At 31.1% G+C, this 19,079-nt stretch overlaps 1 protein-coding gene across 2 annotated transcripts; it reads left to right on the top strand.

Annotated features, from left to right (window-relative positions):
- The first annotated feature begins 8,986 nt into the window (after positions 1 to 8,986).
- On the top strand, positions 8,987 to 17,149 carry LOC106775971 (alpha-glucan phosphorylase, H isozyme). 2 transcript variants are annotated; one of them, XM_014663240.2, is made up of 16 exons: positions 8,987 to 9,473; positions 9,600 to 9,838; positions 10,503 to 10,682; positions 11,292 to 11,468; positions 11,560 to 11,645; positions 11,830 to 12,019; positions 12,349 to 12,441; positions 12,911 to 13,089; positions 13,205 to 13,322; positions 13,414 to 13,542; positions 14,641 to 14,859; positions 14,941 to 15,144; positions 15,456 to 15,614; positions 15,948 to 16,211; positions 16,381 to 16,571; positions 16,693 to 17,148. In XM_014663240.2, exons 2-16 carry the CDS (start codon positions 9,614 to 9,616, stop codon positions 16,817 to 16,819), a joined length of 2,541 nt encoding a protein of 846 aa, XP_014518726.1. In that variant the 5' UTR covers positions 8,987 to 9,473; positions 9,600 to 9,613; the 3' UTR covers positions 16,820 to 17,148. The 2 variants fall into 2 exon arrangements, with proteins under 2 accessions (XP_014518726.1, XP_022642300.1); XM_022786579.1 differs by lacking the exon at positions 8,987 to 9,473 and having other exon boundaries at positions 9,582 to 9,838; positions 16,693 to 17,149.
- The last annotated feature ends 1,930 nt before the right edge of the window (positions 17,150 to 19,079 follow it).

The following is a 19,079-nucleotide window of genomic DNA, read 5'->3' as shown; positions in this document are numbered from 1 at the left end:
TATATTGACTACCAGATTCTCCAATATTGATTGATACAAATGATTCTTGGATCCCACACCCAAGTGATTTAAGTCATTCAGATATAGTATATCAAATCAAAGGTTAGATAAAACACTAACATGGGACTCAATAATTCACTACGTTAGACTAATTTAGGTTTTTCTTTCATGCATCCCCTAAATTTTAAAAAAATTATTTTTGTCATTTGTAAAAGTAAAAGCGACTTTTGGATTTCTTATTTTGAAAATCTTTCGGATAAAACTTTTTGACTTTTCACAACAAAATTTTAAAATAAACTTTTTGTAACATATGAAATATGATATGTTTTAGAATAAATTTTTTTACAATTGTTTTTTAAGACATTTTTTTTTTTGGAATGAGTTTAGAACACATAAAATATGTATGGCCATTTATTCCTGCACTTTTCTTTCTTCTTGCACCCCATAAATTCTAATATTTCAATTTCATCCTTCATTAAATACCTTAGATATATTTTCCTCTTCTAAAATGTTCTAGATGAAGTCAAAGAGAGAGAAATAATGGAGGAAAAGAAAAGTATATCTACTGCACTAAAAATGAAAGAATGGGAATTAAAGGATAAAGCGTGGTAGGTATTGATAGGGTTTGGCTGGACAGAATTAAAAAGATAATCAATAAACACCGATTTCAATTGAATACTGGATTTAACAATCCGAATTCAAGATCCGGTAATACATTCTATTATGGATGGCAATGCTGCGAGTGCCTTGCAGAAATTAGTTCTTTGATTTTTTTATTTATTTTTTTTTTAAGGATAAATTTGGGACTGATATAGAGTTAATATAAATTTGGTTATTATATTTGAATGAAATTGTTTGAAATCGATAGTAATTAGGATTTAATGTTCTAATGCATATATTTGAGGTTTTTTTACATTCTTCGAAATTGTTTTTGACATTGTTTGAAATAGATTATACTTATATTATATTAGATGATGTGTCCGTGTTATTACATTTGTTATAGTGAAACTATTTTGATTGAATGAATTCTTAAATTTTGAAACGACTTTGAAATTTCTCGTATAGATTATACGAGAGTTATATTTAAGCTTAGGTAATGTTGTGGTCTCTACATAATATTGAATTGGTTGAAAAACGTATATAACAACTATTATGAGAACCAAGAGTGAGAGTATCTCACATGGGTCTATTTGTTGCATCTTGTTGGATGCACAACTTTTGCGAATAAGAGCATCACATACATTTGTGTATCATACTTCATGCTTTTTAGAGATATGTAGTCATGTGACAGATATCTTGGGGACTTGCTGCATCTGCCCACTTGTACAAACAACTTAGAGATGCTAGCTTTGCTGAGACAAAACATTTAGTTGGATATCTGACTCTTTTATAGGTACACATGTATCTTGTGCATTTGTTTCATTATTGAAAAACATTTACACTTTTTTGTAGAGTTTGATATATTAGCACTTTTCTAAGATGAGAAGGAAATAGATGTTGGCTAGTTATGATGAGACTGAACCTCGAGCCACATGTTTTGTAATAGAAAGACATGTTTTGTAATAGGAAGGCAGATTTCTAACCTACATGAAGTCGAGGCATAATTAGATGCCTTGACATATGATGGGGTGATTAGGGTTCCATATGGATCACATTGAATTACTTGTTCGCATCTAGCAATTTGTATGTTCTTTGGCTTCATCAAGATGGACGAGATTGTTCACCATCATCTGCCCGAACGTGTCTTAAGGCAATTTGGATATGAGCAACCTATCTTGCAATCATCAAATGTTGTTCCAGAGACTGACATGGCAACCATTGGTCAATGTCACAACAACCTCATTTCTATCCGCATGTGTTTAGAAATACCTATAATTGTTCAGAAGGATATATCATCCATGTGTTATTTGTGCTACTAATGACGACCAATCAAGTCTCATACCCTGATTTTGTCGGCATCTCCCAGATGACATTCTAGTGGGTAGGAGATCAGAGTCAGGATCTGGTTGATTGGTATGTAACCAAACAATGTTTATGTATTTATGTTATGAAACAATGTTAATTAATTTGTTGTTTCATCATTGTAGGGCACTATCAAACACGTTGTGACCATATTACAGAGTATGATTGATTGTCGTGATGTGAGTGAGGACACTGTAGCCTGCGACTGGACTAATAAGGCATTATGGATAGCTCATGAGGCGTCCAAAGAACATGCCCTCAATAGTAGGTGAGGTTGCAGTGTACGCGACAAACTGTCATCTACATATGGTTAACAGTGTGTTTGTATTTATATAATTTGTTTATGTGATACAAATATCAGTACTGCTACAAGTCTACATAAATAGTACTCATGTCCATCAACTCTACAAATGTTTGCACCATACTGACATGAAAGGATAACCATGCTCGAGCCTTGGGATAACAACGGCTAGACAATATGATAGTTACCATCGATGAAGGACAACCTTCTTGTAAGTGAACTTGTAAAGATAAAATTAGTAAATGGAAATGATTTTATATTGGTACACAATACTGATCACTTTACTTGCACAAAATGATAATCAGGAACATGTCCCATACTTATTAGTCGATATTGTCTTATATTAGAAGGTGGTCTAGTACGTGGTGGGAAGATCGTAATATTTTGAACCGATGACATATAGTGTAAGATGACATTATATCTAGTAGAAATAACATAGCTCATGTCTTGTATAGTCATCGACTTCTCCATATTTTAGCCTGTAATTAATAAAACAAATTGTTATGGAAGAAAAATGTAAGACATAATAAGTAAAGTGTAAAGTATAACAACGCATACCCCTGATTGTGAGTTGACTAGCAAAGATTTCCCTAGTTCTTCTAGTCAATCATAGCTTCTCATTAATCTTGCATATCTATCACCCCAAAGAAGTATCATATATGGAATGGAAGGCATCTACATGCTTGAAATATAAAGGTTCACGCATTGTAGAACTTTGATATTGATGAACTTTAGTCTTTTATATGCCCTTTGTTTTAACTTTATGCGATGGAGAAACTATTGATGTCATAACAGGACAAACAATTTCAAGTAACTTGTGTTTGATTGTCACCTTTCTTGTAATGACTACTTTTTTGAAACTATTCATCACCAAATTAAATTCCTTTTGAATGTATAACTCAACATGTGATTTATTTGATGAAATATCTGAAAAGCTCAATTTAGTCCACATGATATAAATTTCAATTTGAGGAATCACCCCAAGTTCATATCTAGCTAATTCACAAGTACTTGATAAATCATATGTTCGCCTCAAAATACAACCACAATGTTAACCATCAAATGCAATTTGTTTAACTCGACCAAACTCCTTAGCAAGAGATTCAAAACACGTTTTGAAAAATCCCACCAATCTTTTATACCTTTTATGCATAAAAGTGTCACTTATCAAATTAAGACTTTTTTCAAATGATGTTTTTATTTCATTATGTTACAAGACCATCACGTTGTGAATTACATCCCAACAAAAGCACAAGTCTCCCACACTGCTTCCCAATACCTTTTTGAGACTTCAGTGAGCATACTCAACTCTGATACAAATAAAATCAATAATATCGTAGAACATTTAACAAAACCAATTAAATAAAAACGTATGCAAAAATACCCTTTTGATATCGTGTTTTCTAAATGTATTACTTTGTTTGTCCACGCCTTCACAAAATATTTCTTATAAGGAACGATCGAAGAGTAATTAACATATTCAAAGAATAAAGGCCATGAATTACAAACATGATGAAAACGATTAACACAATCACTAAAGGTTGACGTATGTTCACAATCCATGATATTTTCTCATGCTTCTATAACAACATCCCATTCCTCAACAAAATTGACTAACATGTTGCACTTGTATTACACATTTTTTTAAATGTGAAAACAACATAAGAGATAATAAAATTCAGAAAATATAATGCCAATGGTCAAAGTTAGGTTTTTGTCGTTGATAGTGACTTGTGGACCACCATCAGTTGTCATAAATAATTATCTTAGTCTTTCTAAAGCCCAAGTGAAATTATTTTGACGTTCACTTAATAAGAATACAAATGTAGTTGATGAAATCAACCTTGTTGATGTGACCCAAACAATACATACATTTTTTCTTATGTTTGCTTCTAGATGATTTTGTAATGAGTGGGGAATATTCTCCCTCTACCTCACCATTACTATTTTCTAGAAGATTATTTTTTGTATTTGTTGGATATAACCTCATCTCTTGCTAGGTTACCATTTCCCCTCTTTGGTATTTGTTAGAAGGGTCCTATTTCTTATTTAAGAAAGTCTCTCCATCAATTGTAAGGGTTGATAATTTAATGAAATAAAGTTATTATGTTCAACCTTTGAATAGGGAGTGCTCTAGATAGTGTTCTTGAAGCTTCATTGTCTTATCTTGAACCTAGGTTCAAGTAGCAGCACCACCACTTATCTTGGGTGGCTTTGTTCCTCAAGTGGTGTGACCACTTTGCTTCCTCTTCCATTCCCCTTTTCCTTTGTCTTTCCATCTTTTATTTCATTCTTTGGTTTATTTTTTAGGTTATGCTCTTTACTTTTTATGATTTGGTTTGCTTATGTTGTTTTTCCATTTCCTATACTTGAATTCATTCCCTATTCTTCCTTTTAGAGTCTTTTGAAATAAACATTCACATTTAGATAACTTGGTTATTTTAATATCTTATGGAGATTTTCATTAGACTTTCATAATCCATTTAAACACAAACACCTTGCATTCTAAAATTTACAAGATGAATTTACATCATGGGGTAATAATTTTTTCTTAAAAGTTTGGCTAAGAGCACTGAAACTCCAAATCTTCTATCTTCCAAGATCAAACATTTTTCATGTGTTAAGACAAAAATCATCAAGAGAAAAGATGTTTAAGCAACCTAAGTTTTAAGGTTTAACAAACAACATTAAATGAAATATTATTATGTAGAAAAAGCTTATTGAAACAAGTAGCATCTTGTTTGCTTATGTTGTTTTTCCATACCCAATACTTAAATACATTGTTTGCTTATGTTGTTTTTCCATATCTTGTTTACTTAAGATTTTATAATGACAACAACAAAATCAAGATCAAAATCAATCCCTAAAATCCACTAAACTAACTTATCATGTGTGGGAAAATTTGATCAGTTGTAAAATTACTTGTATAATTTCCATAATATATTTCACTTATAAAAGAAGAGAGTCTAACATAAAACTAAATTTTACTTATGATTCCATGAAGAAAAATCTTTCACCTTAGATACGAAGACTCTAATCATCTACAACATGACATCAACAAAAAATATCTCACTTATTTAATAATGATAACCAAAAAGAAGATCAACAAATTCATAAAAAAAACATGCAATTTTTTTCAAAAATAAAATAAAAACAACAACCAAAACAAACAAAATAAATTTTAAAAATAAGATAAAATAAAAACAATATTGGATTTTGAAATCTAGAAAAATACTTAAACGAATTTCAAAATTTGGTACTATCAAAATCCGATAGTATTCATAATCGGATTTCAAAATCCAGTAGCATTTCTAACTAGATTTTAAAATCTGATAGAATCTTTAATCGAACTTCGGAATCCAATAGAATTTATAATTCGATTCTACCATATTTCAAAATCTGGCCCATTTTTGCTGAAAAATTCAAAAGCCAACCTTGTATGTAAAGAAAAATGAAGTGAATATATATCTTTATGTTTTAAACACATGATTATGAATGAAGAGATGCATAAAAATGTCGTTGAAAGAAAAAGAAAGCTAAGGTGAAAAAAGCAAAAAAATATAGTTAGAATTGCTTCTGAAAATTATATGGGATACTTAGGAGTACTAAGATTAATATATATAATACATTTCACAATAAAATATTTGTTAATTGTTAAATAATAATTACAATTTATTTAATTAATTCAATAGCACTCCTCTCCATTAGAAATTGGTTCGCTTTTAAATTTAAAAGTATACACATTTTCTTATGTTGGATATACTAGGTTGAACATCATATTTGTATTTTTTATACTTTTCACCCCTTTCACATCCTAAAGATAAGTACATCTTTCTCCGAGATTGACCATTAAATTTATCAGATCTTATAATGACAACAACAAAATCAAGATCAAAATCAATCCCTAAAATCCACTAAACTAACTTATCATGTGTGCGAAAATTTGATCAGTTATAAAGTTACTTGTATAATCTCCATAGTACATTTCATTTATAAAAGAAGAGAGTCTAACATAAAACTAAATTTTACTTGTGATTTCATGAAGGAAAATCTTTAATCTTAGATTCAAAGACTCTAACCATCTACAACATAACATAAAAAAAAAAAATCTCACTTATTTAATAATAATAACTAAAAAGGATATCAATAAATTCATAAAAAAAAACATGCAATTTTTTCAAAAATAAAATCAAAACAACAAACAAAACAAACAAAATAAATTTTAAAAATAAAATAAAATAAAAACAGTATTAGATTTTGAAATTTAGAAAAATACTTAAATGAATTTCAAAATTTGAGAAAATTTAACTAAATTTAAAAATTTGGTATTATCTTTAACTAGATTTCAAAATTTGAAAGTATTCATAATCAGATTTCAAAATCCGATAATACTCCTAACTAAATTTTGAAATCTATAAATTTTTTAATCAAACTTCAAAATCCAATAGAATTTATAATTGGATTCTATCATATTTTCGCTGAAAAATTCAAAAACCAACATTGTATTGTATGTAAAGAAAAATGAAGTAAACAAATACCTTTATGTTTCTAACAGATGATTATGAACGAAGAAAAAAATGTCCTTGAAAGAAAAAGAAAGCTGAGGTGGAAGAAGAAAAAAAATATATATAGTTAGAATCGCTTCTGAAAATTACTTGGGAGTGCTAAGATTAATAAATATAATACATTTCACAATAAATATTTGTTAATTGTTATTTTATTTTCAAAAGGAAGGTGCTAACAGCAATAAAAATAGCTGTGGTAACAAAAGTTACCAATTAAAAAGGAATAATTTAGTTTGTGGAATGTAGTTAATAATAATGTGTGCAAAAAGCAAAAGTCTTTATTCCATTTTAGAGGGACAAATGGAACTATAGACTCACTTACACAAGTAGCTGAAAAGTTAAAGAAATAAATAATTATTACCAAAATCAAGGAAATGAAGAATAAAATACGTTTTTGACTTCTGATAAATTATAGGATTTTATTTTGGTCTCTAATATCTTTTTTATTCTTTATAAATTTATATTCCTAAAGCATTATCTAAAACACTTTATTTAACTGTTCTGAACCTTATTAAAAAGCGAAACGATTAAAGAATTTTATTTGTGATTTAAAATAAATTTATATATATATATATATATATATATATATATATATATATATATATATATATATATATATATATATATATATGGGTTTTATAATGCGCGTACGTCTGTTTTTCAGTTGGTACATCTTAACAATGTGTACAGATTATAGTAGACAAAAATATTCTCATATACTATGAATTTAAAGTTTTAAAGTAAAGGATATTTAAATAATTTTCATTCTCAAAAGTAAAAAAAAAAAAAAAAAAACCAAACCCTTACTCACTTTTCTCATTTGTTTCAATCCTTTTTTTTTTAATCTCTCACTCCAACCTTTTCTCTATCATCCTATGGTAGATCCAACTAAAAAATATTAGAAATACTCGTCAATAAATAATTTATCTTTCTAAAGAGTTGAGACATTGACATATTCGCCTTCAGACAAAGGTTCATCATTCAAGATCTCTTTGATTTCATCATCTTCACTAACATCTCTAATTTCGTCATATGCAAATTTTGAATCGTCATTTCTTAAAAAACCTTCAGACCAATTACCAATTCCTTCTAATGTTATTATGTTTGTACAAATTAGATAAAATTAGATAAGACAAAAATTATAAAATGGAAACTCATTATAAAATCATTTTTATAAGAAATTGTTTAATAGCGAGTGTTTCTGATTTTTTCCAGGCAAATTACCAATTCCTTTATATGTCATTATGCTTCTAAAAATTAGATAAAATTAGATAAGACAAAAATTATAAAATGAAAACTAATTATAAAATCATTTTTTTTTGTAAGAAATTGCTTAACAGTCAGTATTTCTGATTTTTTTTTAACTGGGGTAGACATAACAAAGAGAAAAGGTTAGAGTGAGACAGATGAAAGACAAATGATTGAGAGAAATGAGAGAGGTGAGTAAGGGTTTGGGGTTTTTTTTAGTTTTGAAAATGAAAATTATTTAAATATCCTTGATTTTAAAACTTAAAATCCATAATATATGAGAGTATTTTTGTTTACTATAATTCGGTACACGTTATATATCAACTAAAAAATAGATGTACGTGTGTTAACAAACCCATATATATATATATATATATATATATATATATATATATATATATATATATATATATATATATATATATCATATTAAGGGTGAGGGAAGGATTCAACGATTTGAAGTTTAAAAGAACAATTTAACAAAAAATATTAAAATATAATAGTATTTTTATATTAAAAAAAATGTTTTAGTTAAAAATTTTATACACTTGTTTTACATGTAACTAATTAAACTGGCATATCAGTTATATTTTCATGTTTAAAGGTTGACATCAAAAGTTCTATTATTAGAATCCAAATAGAATTATACAATTATGGCAAAATCAGTAAAAAAAATTGTATTACTCTAAGAAAACGGACATTAAAATATAAATCCTTTTTAAAAATCAAACCTATAATAATATGACTATGTTTTAGATATTCCTGATTTCCTGGTAAGAATTGGAAGCCACGTGATGAAAGACGTATAACTTGCACCTACGTTTCTTCCTTTTCCGTGAGTTCCAACCGCTCTTGTAGAACATCAACCTTTTCCCCTTAAGACCGCTTCCAATCAAAGCTCACACGTGTCTTCCTTCTTACCGTTCCGAAACTATCTCATCTCAATCATCCCATAATGCTCCATTTTGTTATCCCAAAGCAAAAATAAATCTAAGTATCTAACCCACCATCACTCCATGTGACTCATTGTTTCCTTCACTCTCACTGCTCACTTTTTTTGTCAACTTCAATTGGAGACAAAAGAAAAATCTAAACTTGCATGATATTTTCTTCCTTTTATTCACTCATTCAATCACTCCAAAGCCTTTCTCTATCTCCTTCTCTTTCCATTTAAAGGGTCTCACTCTCACTTATGGTATCATTTAGCATCATATCTCTCGATTCCCTTTTGTGGCTTAGCAACAACACTCCTTGAAATATCTTCCCATTTGCTTCCACGTCCTGATTTTGTTTTTGCTTATTAATCTCTTGTTTTTCCACTTTCACGTTTCTTCAATTCTTAAGCTTGATTCATAGATATAGAGAGAGAGAGGCAACATTGATTGAAGTTGGAAGAGGTAATTGTTCTTTCACTTCTGGGGCTTCCTTTTTATGATCAATTTTATTGGTGGTAAATGAAAGTTGATATTTTTGTGACAATTTGATAAGTGGGTTGTGAAAAAAAGAACTGTTTTTGGTGACAGATAAGGAATTAGAAATGGCTGCTAAAGTAGAGGCTAATGGTGGTAGTGGTAAGGTTGGTGTTTCTGCAGTTTCTGCCAAGATTCCAGCAGTGGCACATCCATTGGCTGAAAAGCCTGATGAGATTGCATACAATATTAGTTACCATGCTCAGTTCAGTCCTCATTTTTCCCCTTTCAAGTTTGAGCTGGAACAAGCTTACTACGCCACTGCTGAGAGTGTTCGTGATCGTCTCATTCGGGTATGATCGTATACTTCTTGGAATTGGGATGTCTACCGTTTATTTGTTAGTCAAGAGTGTTTTGTTCATAAGGAGTTACAAACATGGATGTGTTTCACTTTCATGTTATAGTTATAGTGATGATTAAAGATGTTGGTATCTCAATTTCTCAATAGCAATCGACATCTGATAAAATGAGATTTTTCTAAGAGATTTAGGACCAGTAATTGGTCATGTCAACAAGCGGTGTATTTCAGTGTATATGGAATTGTGTACACGTATGTGCATTTGTGATGTAGTGAAACTTTTCATGAGCATGGATCTTGTCATCTCAAATTTTAACATTATAAGGTTGTGCATGGGAGGGGATCCATTCTTACCTTTTTTATACTTCTCCATGGGACAGTTCAATTCAGTAGTTTGAATTGAACTGAAATTTGGACAGATATATAAGTTCTAGTCGGTATTTGTAAGCAAGAGGCAAGTTATGAATAATTTCGTACGAAACTATCAAGGAATCAAATTACACAAATAAAGGTTAACTAAGTTACGCCAAATAATTAACTCTATTTTTAGAATTTTGTAAATAGTTTGTTCTCTCCCTACTACCAATTTAAATCCTAGGTTGAATTGTTTGCCTGGATAGGACTAATGCTGCTATTGTACATTGATGATACTATTTCAGCAATGGAATGAAACATACGCTCATTTTCACAAAGTTGATCCCAAGCAAACTTACTACTTATCGATGGAGTTCCTTCAAGGTCGAGCTTTGACCAATGCCATTGGAAATCTGAACATCCAAGATGCCTATGCTAATGCTTTGCGAAAATTTGGACTTGAACTTGAAGAAATAACAGAGCAGGTAATAAAGATTATAATCTCCGTATGAAATACATTTTTCTCTATGGCCTTGGTTGTGATATTACCCTTTTCCATTGCAAAAAGCATTTAAGGCAAACCAAGTTCCAAGGAATACCTCTTGAAAAACACAGGCCTATTTTGTCTTGAGCTAAAACACATCGTATCATGGTGGTCATGAATGGTTTACATTTCTAATACCAATGATTAATGAGAAAGGATGGATGGTTTGTGCGTGCTTTTTATTCCATGAAATATTTCAAATAGTGCAAAATCTTGCAAATTCGAAGCAAGCTTTCCATGGTAAAAAGTTCAGAAGGAAAAAGAAATGTAGACATGATTATAGTCTAATGAGCACTACTGAGCAATCTTATGCATGCTATGTTATCATTGACAAATTATGTTATTGATGTATAACTTGTGAGGAGATTCATCCCAAATGTTTACCTGATTTCTACTTCCTAGATCTTTAATCACCACGGAATGGCTTTCATAAATTCAACATTCATTTTCAGAATGAAAGCATCTTCCCAAAGTCTTTCATATCTAATTGATTTTAATTATATGGTATATAAAAGTTGTTTGTTGCACCATTCAACCTGAAACTTTGCAGGAGAAGGATGCAGCACTAGGAAATGGTGGTCTTGGCAGGCTCGCTTCTTGCTTTCTGGATTCAATGGCAACACTTAATTTGCCTGCTTGGGGTTATGGTTTGAGATATAGATACGGGCTATTTAAGCAGAGAATCACCAAGGAAGGTCAGGAGGAAGTTGCAGAGGACTGGCTTGAGGTTTGATTTATCTCCTTTATTTGAAATCTGTGGAACTATATTGCATATTTTATGAGATACTGATCTGCAAAGTCAAATGAAAACCAAACAGAAGTTTAGCCCCTGGGAAGTTGTGAGGCATGACATTTTGTATCCCATCAGATTCTTTGGTCATGTCGAGGTGAACCCTAATGGAAGGTTAGTGTAAATATACGGATTCACTTTATAAAAGCAGTTTTAGCTGTTGTTTGATGACTATCTATGATGATTACAATTTTAAAGCATAATCCCTTTTATCCTTTAAATGTTGATTCAAATGTAAAAACAAGCTATATTCAGATACAGTGATATGAAAGTACTTACAGTTTGGTGTTTATACCAGCCGAAAATGGGTTGGAGGAGAGGTTGTGCAAGCACTGGCTTATGATGTGCCAATTCCAGGTTACCAAACCAAGAACACCATCAGTCTTCGCCTGTGGGAGGCAAAAGCAAGTGCTGAGGATTTCAATTTATTTTTATTTAATGACGGGCAGCATGATGCTGCTTCAGTACTTCATTCACGAGCTCAACAGGTTGGCATCTGTGAATTTTCATTACTGTTAAAGAGTAAGTAGGTTGCTTCCTATACAAAGTAGGCGGAAAATTGACGGGTGACTTGTGTGTGACTGTATTAGTTATAGTTGATCAATGGTTGTGCTTCTACATGCAAAGATCCTGTTATAGTGATATGAATCAAATGAACAATGCATTTCTTGCCTATATATTATCCTATAACAATCCTTTTGAATTTTAGTTATATTCCCAGTCCCCACGATCCCCTCCCCTTGTCCTTCACCTCTGTAAAAAGAAGCAAGCAAAAAGTTATGTGAAGCAATTCTAACCTAAAATTCGTATTTTGTAGATATGTGCAGTTTTGTACCCTGGGGATACCACAGAAGGTGGAAAACTTCTACGATTGAAGCAGCAGTTCTTTCTCTGCAGTGCATCACTCCAAGTAAGTCGAATCCACTTGATAACTTTCCTTTTCATGCGAAGTGTTCTTTACAATATCGTATTATTCCTTGCACTCGTTCATAATAAGAAGCTGGGATTGAAACTTTCAGCAGTGATAGTAGGTCAGTGACGGTGTATTGTTGATTAGATGTTATCACAATTCAAAGTATAAATTGTCATCATTTTTAAGTTTTAAGAGAAATTAGCAGTTATTTTCACTATCCTCTCTCAGTAAATTATGTAACAAACAAAATGTTCTAGTTTCTCTTGGGACTTGTCTTAAGGAACAACTTCGCAGACAACACTTTCTTTATGTAACAATAATGTTTTATAAATTTAATGGCACGGATATTTTCACATGACAATCAATTAGGGTCATCTTTACATAATTCATTCTTGCCAAATAACTGGAAATTTTGTTTGACATCCTTTCCTTACCATTGTCCACTCCTATCTTTGAACAATTACAGGATATAATATCCCGATTTAAGGAGAGGAGACAAGGGCCTTGGAACTGGTCAGAATTCCCTACAAAGGTTGCTGTTCAGTTGAATGATACTCACCCAACACTTGTAATACCAGAGTTGATGCGATTACTGATGGATAACGAAGAACTTGGATGGGAGGAGGCATGGGATGTGACATCAAGGTCAATAAATTGCACAAAAATGTTGTTTGGAATGTTTATTATCCATCCTCTTTATTTCACCACCCCTCACAATTGCAGTGTATTACTGTATATCTCACTGCTATATCTTAACTAGGACTGTTGCTTACACCAATCATACTGTCCTCCCTGAAGCACTGGAGAAATGGTCTCAACCTGTGATGTGGAAACTTCTTCCACGCCATATGGAAATCATACAAGAAATAGACAAGAGAGTAAGTTGTTCCCTTTCCATGTTTCTCCTTCATTGACTTCATGAAAGGTGCACTGATATATTTTAATGTGGAAACCATAAAACGCTTGCAGTTCACTGCAGTGATAAGTACAACCCGTTTGGATCTTGAGAGTGAGCTAGCCACCCTGCGCATCTTAGACGATAATCCCCAAAAGCCAGTTGTTCGGATGGCAAATTTGTGTGTGGTTTCTTCTCATGCCGTAAGTGGTGCACTTTTTGGAACTCAATTAAAGAAGAGTTTCATCTATCTTACCATGTTCTTGCTTTTTATCATCATATAGCTCCAAAATTTTCTAATATTGGTTTAGGAAAGAAAACACTGAACCAAATGTTTTTGGACAACTAATATCGAATTCCAGTAACAGTGCTACTAGAGCAAGCATATTTCCTGCATGTTGTATTGTTTTCTTGAAGATTTATTGGCTGTCACGTCAAGAACAGCTGCAATGTTAATACTGTAATGCATGAATATATTGTTTTTCCAAACTCGCCTAATGTTATAATAGTGGTATTATAATAAAGTTTAAACTGAATATTTGGAATGCTTGTAAATCAGAGACTTGTAGTGTTACTATAGCAAGTAGCAGACATATTACCTATGAAGAGTGAATTTTTGCTCTCTTGGGTAATGCAATTGATCAATGAATACTACAATATATGCAGAAACAGTCTTGACCAATCCCAAAATATCCTCATAAACCAACATTATCTCCTAACTAGCCCTACCCGGGAAGGCAAGAAAGCTATGTATTAGGAGAAAATAGTACAGTAGAAAGATATTACATTGAGAAATAAGGTATTAAAAGAAGAAGAAAATAGTGAAAATATAGTGCAGTTTTCATTAACCTGAGTATATTCATCTTGCATGCTATCATGATTCATCAAAGAGAAGAGTCTTTGTTTAATCAATATCACAATATGCTCTATTAAAATATTGTTATCGATAGAAAAAAAAAAAAAAAAAGGTGCTAAAATGCAATCTATCCTCTATCATAATTTCCATCCATTCATCTAACAGAAAAACAATTGCAAGGCAAGAATTATAATTTAAGAAGTATGAATTAAAGATGGCCAGTGAAGGTGTCCAAAATTATGAATAAAAATATGTCATCAAAGGTAAGGAATACCAAACAGCCTTTTATGAGTCTATGTGACAATTTCCTCGATGTTTTATGTTTATATATGCCTTTCTCTCCATTTTCTATTAATTTTCTTTTTCCTTGTAACCCTTGTACATATGATTGTGAAATTATTTTAATTGAATTTCATGTACTTCTGCGTGTCTTATCTCCTTGTAGGTGAATGGTGTTGCTCAGTTACACAGTGATATATTAAAGTCGGAATTATTTGCAAATTATGTTTCAATCTGGCCAACAAAGTTCCAAAACAAAACCAATGGGATTACACCTCGGAGATGGATTCAATTTTGCAATCCCGAGCTCAGTAGGATAATCACCAAGTGGTTAAAAACTGATAAGTGGGTAACCAATCTTGACTTGTTAACAGGTCTTCGACAGGTAACTGCCCAGATTCTTCTTCTATGCAGCAAATTGATTCCCATTACGATGTTATACTAATTCCTGATGTTTTTCCCATAGTTTGCAGACAATGAAGATCTGCAAGAAGAATGGCTGTCTGCAAAGATGGCTAGTAAGAAGCGTTTAGCACGGTATGTTTTGCAGGTGACAGGAGAGAGCATAGACCCGGATAGTTTGTTTGACATTCAAGTCAAGCGTATCCATGAATACAAGAGACAGCTACTTAACATACTTGGTGTGATTTATAGATACAAGAAGCTAAAGGTATGAGAAACAGCCTACTGTTTGATAGGGTATTCTTTGCCTCTTTTAACTGAAGTTGATAACGAATCACAGTTACATCATGTGATCTTATCCTCATATCCAAGCTTCTATTTTAATATTTTATTTTTTGTGCACGGTAAATTTTGGAGCATCCATGTCTAGTGAAAATTCATTAACACTGTTGAGTATAGTATTCATCTTCTTCCATCTGGGAGAAGAAAATATACTGTCACTTATTTTGTAAAAAATCCTAGTATTATCAAAATAAGTTATCTATGCTGAAGGTAGTCATTATAACTGAACGATGATAGGAAATGAGCCCTGAAGAACGGAAGAAATCTACTCCGCGTACTGTAATGATTGGAGGAAAGGCATTTGCAACATACACAAATGCTATAAGGATTGTCAGGCTGGTGAATGATGTTGGTGCTGTTGTCAACAGTGATCCTGAGGTCAACAGCTTTTTGAAGGTAACTTGATTTTGTGCAACTTCCTACATAAGTTCCTTTGTTTTTTAAAGTAGAAAAAAAATAGGATACTAAGTGAATACTTCGCATATTTCCATTACTATGACCACTCAATGTTACTAATGTTGTAAAAGAGGAATGGGGAAACAGTTAGATCTCTAGAACTGGACCTAGATTTATAAATCTTATATCTGCTCCATTACTTGACTTATCAACCACACATGCATACATGACAACTACACAAATACAAACATTATGCTTTTGCTTGATTCTTAATATATATCAGACTCTTCTTAGGGAGAAGAAAAAACTAACTGCAATTTGAACTTTTGTCAGGTTGTGTTTGTTCCAAATTACAATGTGTCTGTGGCAGAAGTGCTAATTCCAGGAAGTGAACTTTCACAGCATATAAGCACTGCAGGAATGGAAGCAAGTGGCACAAGCAACATGAAATTTGCTTTGAATGGGTGCCTTATAATAGGTACTTTAGATGGAGCTAATGTGGAAATCAGGGAGGAGATTGGTGAGGAGAATTTTTTCCTCTTTGGTGCCACGGCAGAAGATGTTCCTCGACTGAGGAAAGAAAGAGAGAATGGACTGGTGAGCATTTGTTTATGCATGTTGAGCTACCAATTATTTTCAAGAGGGATGCAAAATCAAACAACTATTTTCTCAAAAATAAGCTAATCCAACTTTAAAACACATGTAAGAAACTTGAAATTTCCACCAAAGTAGTTCTATTAACATTACCATTTTTTGTGATTTGTAGTTCAAACCTGATCCTCGATTTGAAGAGGCAAAGAAGTTTATCAGGAGTGGGGTGTTTGGAAGCTATGACTACAGTCCATTGCTTGAATCTTTGGAAGGAAATTCTGGTTATGGTCGTGGTGATTACTTTCTTGTTGGTCATGACTTCCCAAGCTACATGGATGCTCAGGCAAAAGTCGATGAAGTGTATCGGTAGGAGAGAATCTCTATTATGTTTTCTCATAAATTTTAATCAATAGTAGAAAGTGTTAGCACTTCTGAAACATGTTATCTGTCCAATGTAAATAATTTTGTTCATATGATTTGCATGCAGTGATAGGAAAAAATGGCTAAAAATGTCAATCTTAAGCACGGCTGGAAGTGGAAAGTTCAGCAGTGACAGAACAATTGCTCAATATGCCAAGGAAATTTGGAACATAGAAGAGTGCCGCGTGCCATAATTTCTGCTGCATGTCCCTTGCATGCAAGTTTATGTATAGCACATGGAGAATGATAAATTTATAAGTAATAAAAAATATGAAAAAAATAATATTCTGAAAAGAGAAAGTAAAGGAGACTCTTTTGCTTTCTGTTTAGCTTGTCACATAAGATTTCAGCTTTGTTCTTATATTAAATGTTCTCTCAACCATCTGCTTCTGATAGATAGTGCCTTCTATATGTAAATAAATCTTTAGTTTCATTCTCTGTGAAATTTTATATTGCCTTCTAAATTTGAGGATTACTTTTTCATCTTTGCAATGAATTAGTTTGGTGTATATTCTGGTCCAGTTGAATAAGATTAGAAAGAATAAATGCTGTATATTTTCGTATGGATAAATAATATTCATATCTTTTGAGAAATTATCCAAGTATAGTTATCTCCTTTATGTTTAAAAATACACTATTTTCTCTTGAAAAATAAAATGTGATATTTTGTTTACGGTCATAACTATTTTTCATCTTTGTGGATCTTAAAATACTTGTCTATTTCTTAAACGAATATCTAATAGATAATAGAAAAAGTAATGAAGGAATTTTTTTTTTGCGGAGACACTATTCTATTCGTATTCGTATTATTTGATAAATTTAGGAATAATGAAGATATAGATTTCAAAGGAATTATTTGATAAAAGGGTTGGAGAGTTCCATGTGTAACCTTGAGTGTCATTAGGATAAGAACTTTTAGAAATTCTAAAAAATTGAAATATATATTAATCCAATTATTTATTGTTAAATTTTTCATTTCTTAAATAATGTGTTTGGATGTAGACATATTGTAGATTTTAATTTTTTTTTATAAAATATATAATCTTTTTTAAGGTAAAATTTTATTTAAAAAATATATATTAAATTATACAAAAAGAAAAAATTGGTCAAATTTGAATATTCGAATAATATTTAATAATTTAATTATTTTGGTATTTCTCTTTTGAAGTAAAATTTTATTTTAAAAATATTTACTCTAAAATATGAAATTTTTAAATTAAATTTTACAAATGCGAGTATTGATCAAATAATATTTAACAATTTTTTATATTAAATAATATTTAATAATATAAAAAGTCAATATTAATTGATTTCACACAAAAAAAAATGTAATATTATTTCCTGATTATGTCATTCATCATTAATAAAATTACTTAGTTATAAAAATTATAATCATAAGATATAATATAAACGTGTTGTAATTGATTTTTCAATCATAATTTAAATCGATGGTGTCAAACCATATCCTTTTACTATTAAAAAAGCTAAATAATGTGTTTAAGTAATTATTTTCTTGTTTCGTGTGTATCCTATTGCTTCAAGTTTATTTAGTGTCCTATAAAACAGAACAAACTTGATTAATCATAATAATCTACAAAAACTAATGCAAACAAGTAGAAGATTGGATGGAATGTCCATTACTCACCATGATACAAGATGTAGAAATATAGTCTATTCTAACTTCATCTTTTATCACGAATTTTTGTACGCTCTTCAGTGACACATGAATAGTTGCAACTTCTTCCATGGTATTATTTTCAACTCTTTCCCTTGAATAAGTTATAACTTCATCAATAGTAGCTAAAAGCTCCAAGTCTTGAAGTTCTAGAAGTTTATCAGTCTGTCCCTCATTTCTAAAGAAATTGTGCGACACAAAACAAATATTAATAATCCTTATTTATTTGTGTCTTTATATCGAAAAATGAAGGAGTTCTTAATATACTCCACTGTTTCTTTAATATCCTTGTAAGTTTGACGGGTGTTCCCCACCCACCCATGAACCATACCTTGCATCCACAAGAAAGTACTTACCTACAATGGTTGGAAAAAAAGAAGAAAACCATAGACTTGAATTAATGAATTAAATTAAATATTCTTTTTGATAGATATTACTAGTTAGAATTTCAAGTTTATTTTGACAATGTAAAGCATCTCGTAATACCCAAGAATCTCTTGCAATTCCTTTTCACCCGGACATCACGTAAATAAACCTTATATAAATGGGTAGCGATACGTTGACAACAGATTTTTGACAACGTTTTAACAACATCAGGTGTCAGTGTTGGATTGGTCCTTTTATTTCATTTTTTTTTAATTTGAAAACAGATTTCAAAAAGGGTAATTTTTGTTATTCCGAAACTGCCCTAGGTCGTTTTTGAGCAATCTTTCTACCTGAGAGCATTGTGTTTCTTTGCATTTTAGGTTTTGGTTTTTAGTTTGAAGCGCTCTTTCTCC

The sequence above is a fragment of the Vigna radiata genome, chromosome 10 (assembly GCF_000741045.1).
Source record: "Vigna radiata var. radiata cultivar VC1973A chromosome 10, Vradiata_ver6, whole genome shotgun sequence".
Classification (NCBI taxonomy): domain Eukaryota; kingdom Viridiplantae; phylum Streptophyta; class Magnoliopsida; order Fabales; family Fabaceae; genus Vigna; species Vigna radiata.
Note: the sequence above shows the minus strand (reverse complement) of the source record. Positions and strands in the feature narration are given on the sequence as shown.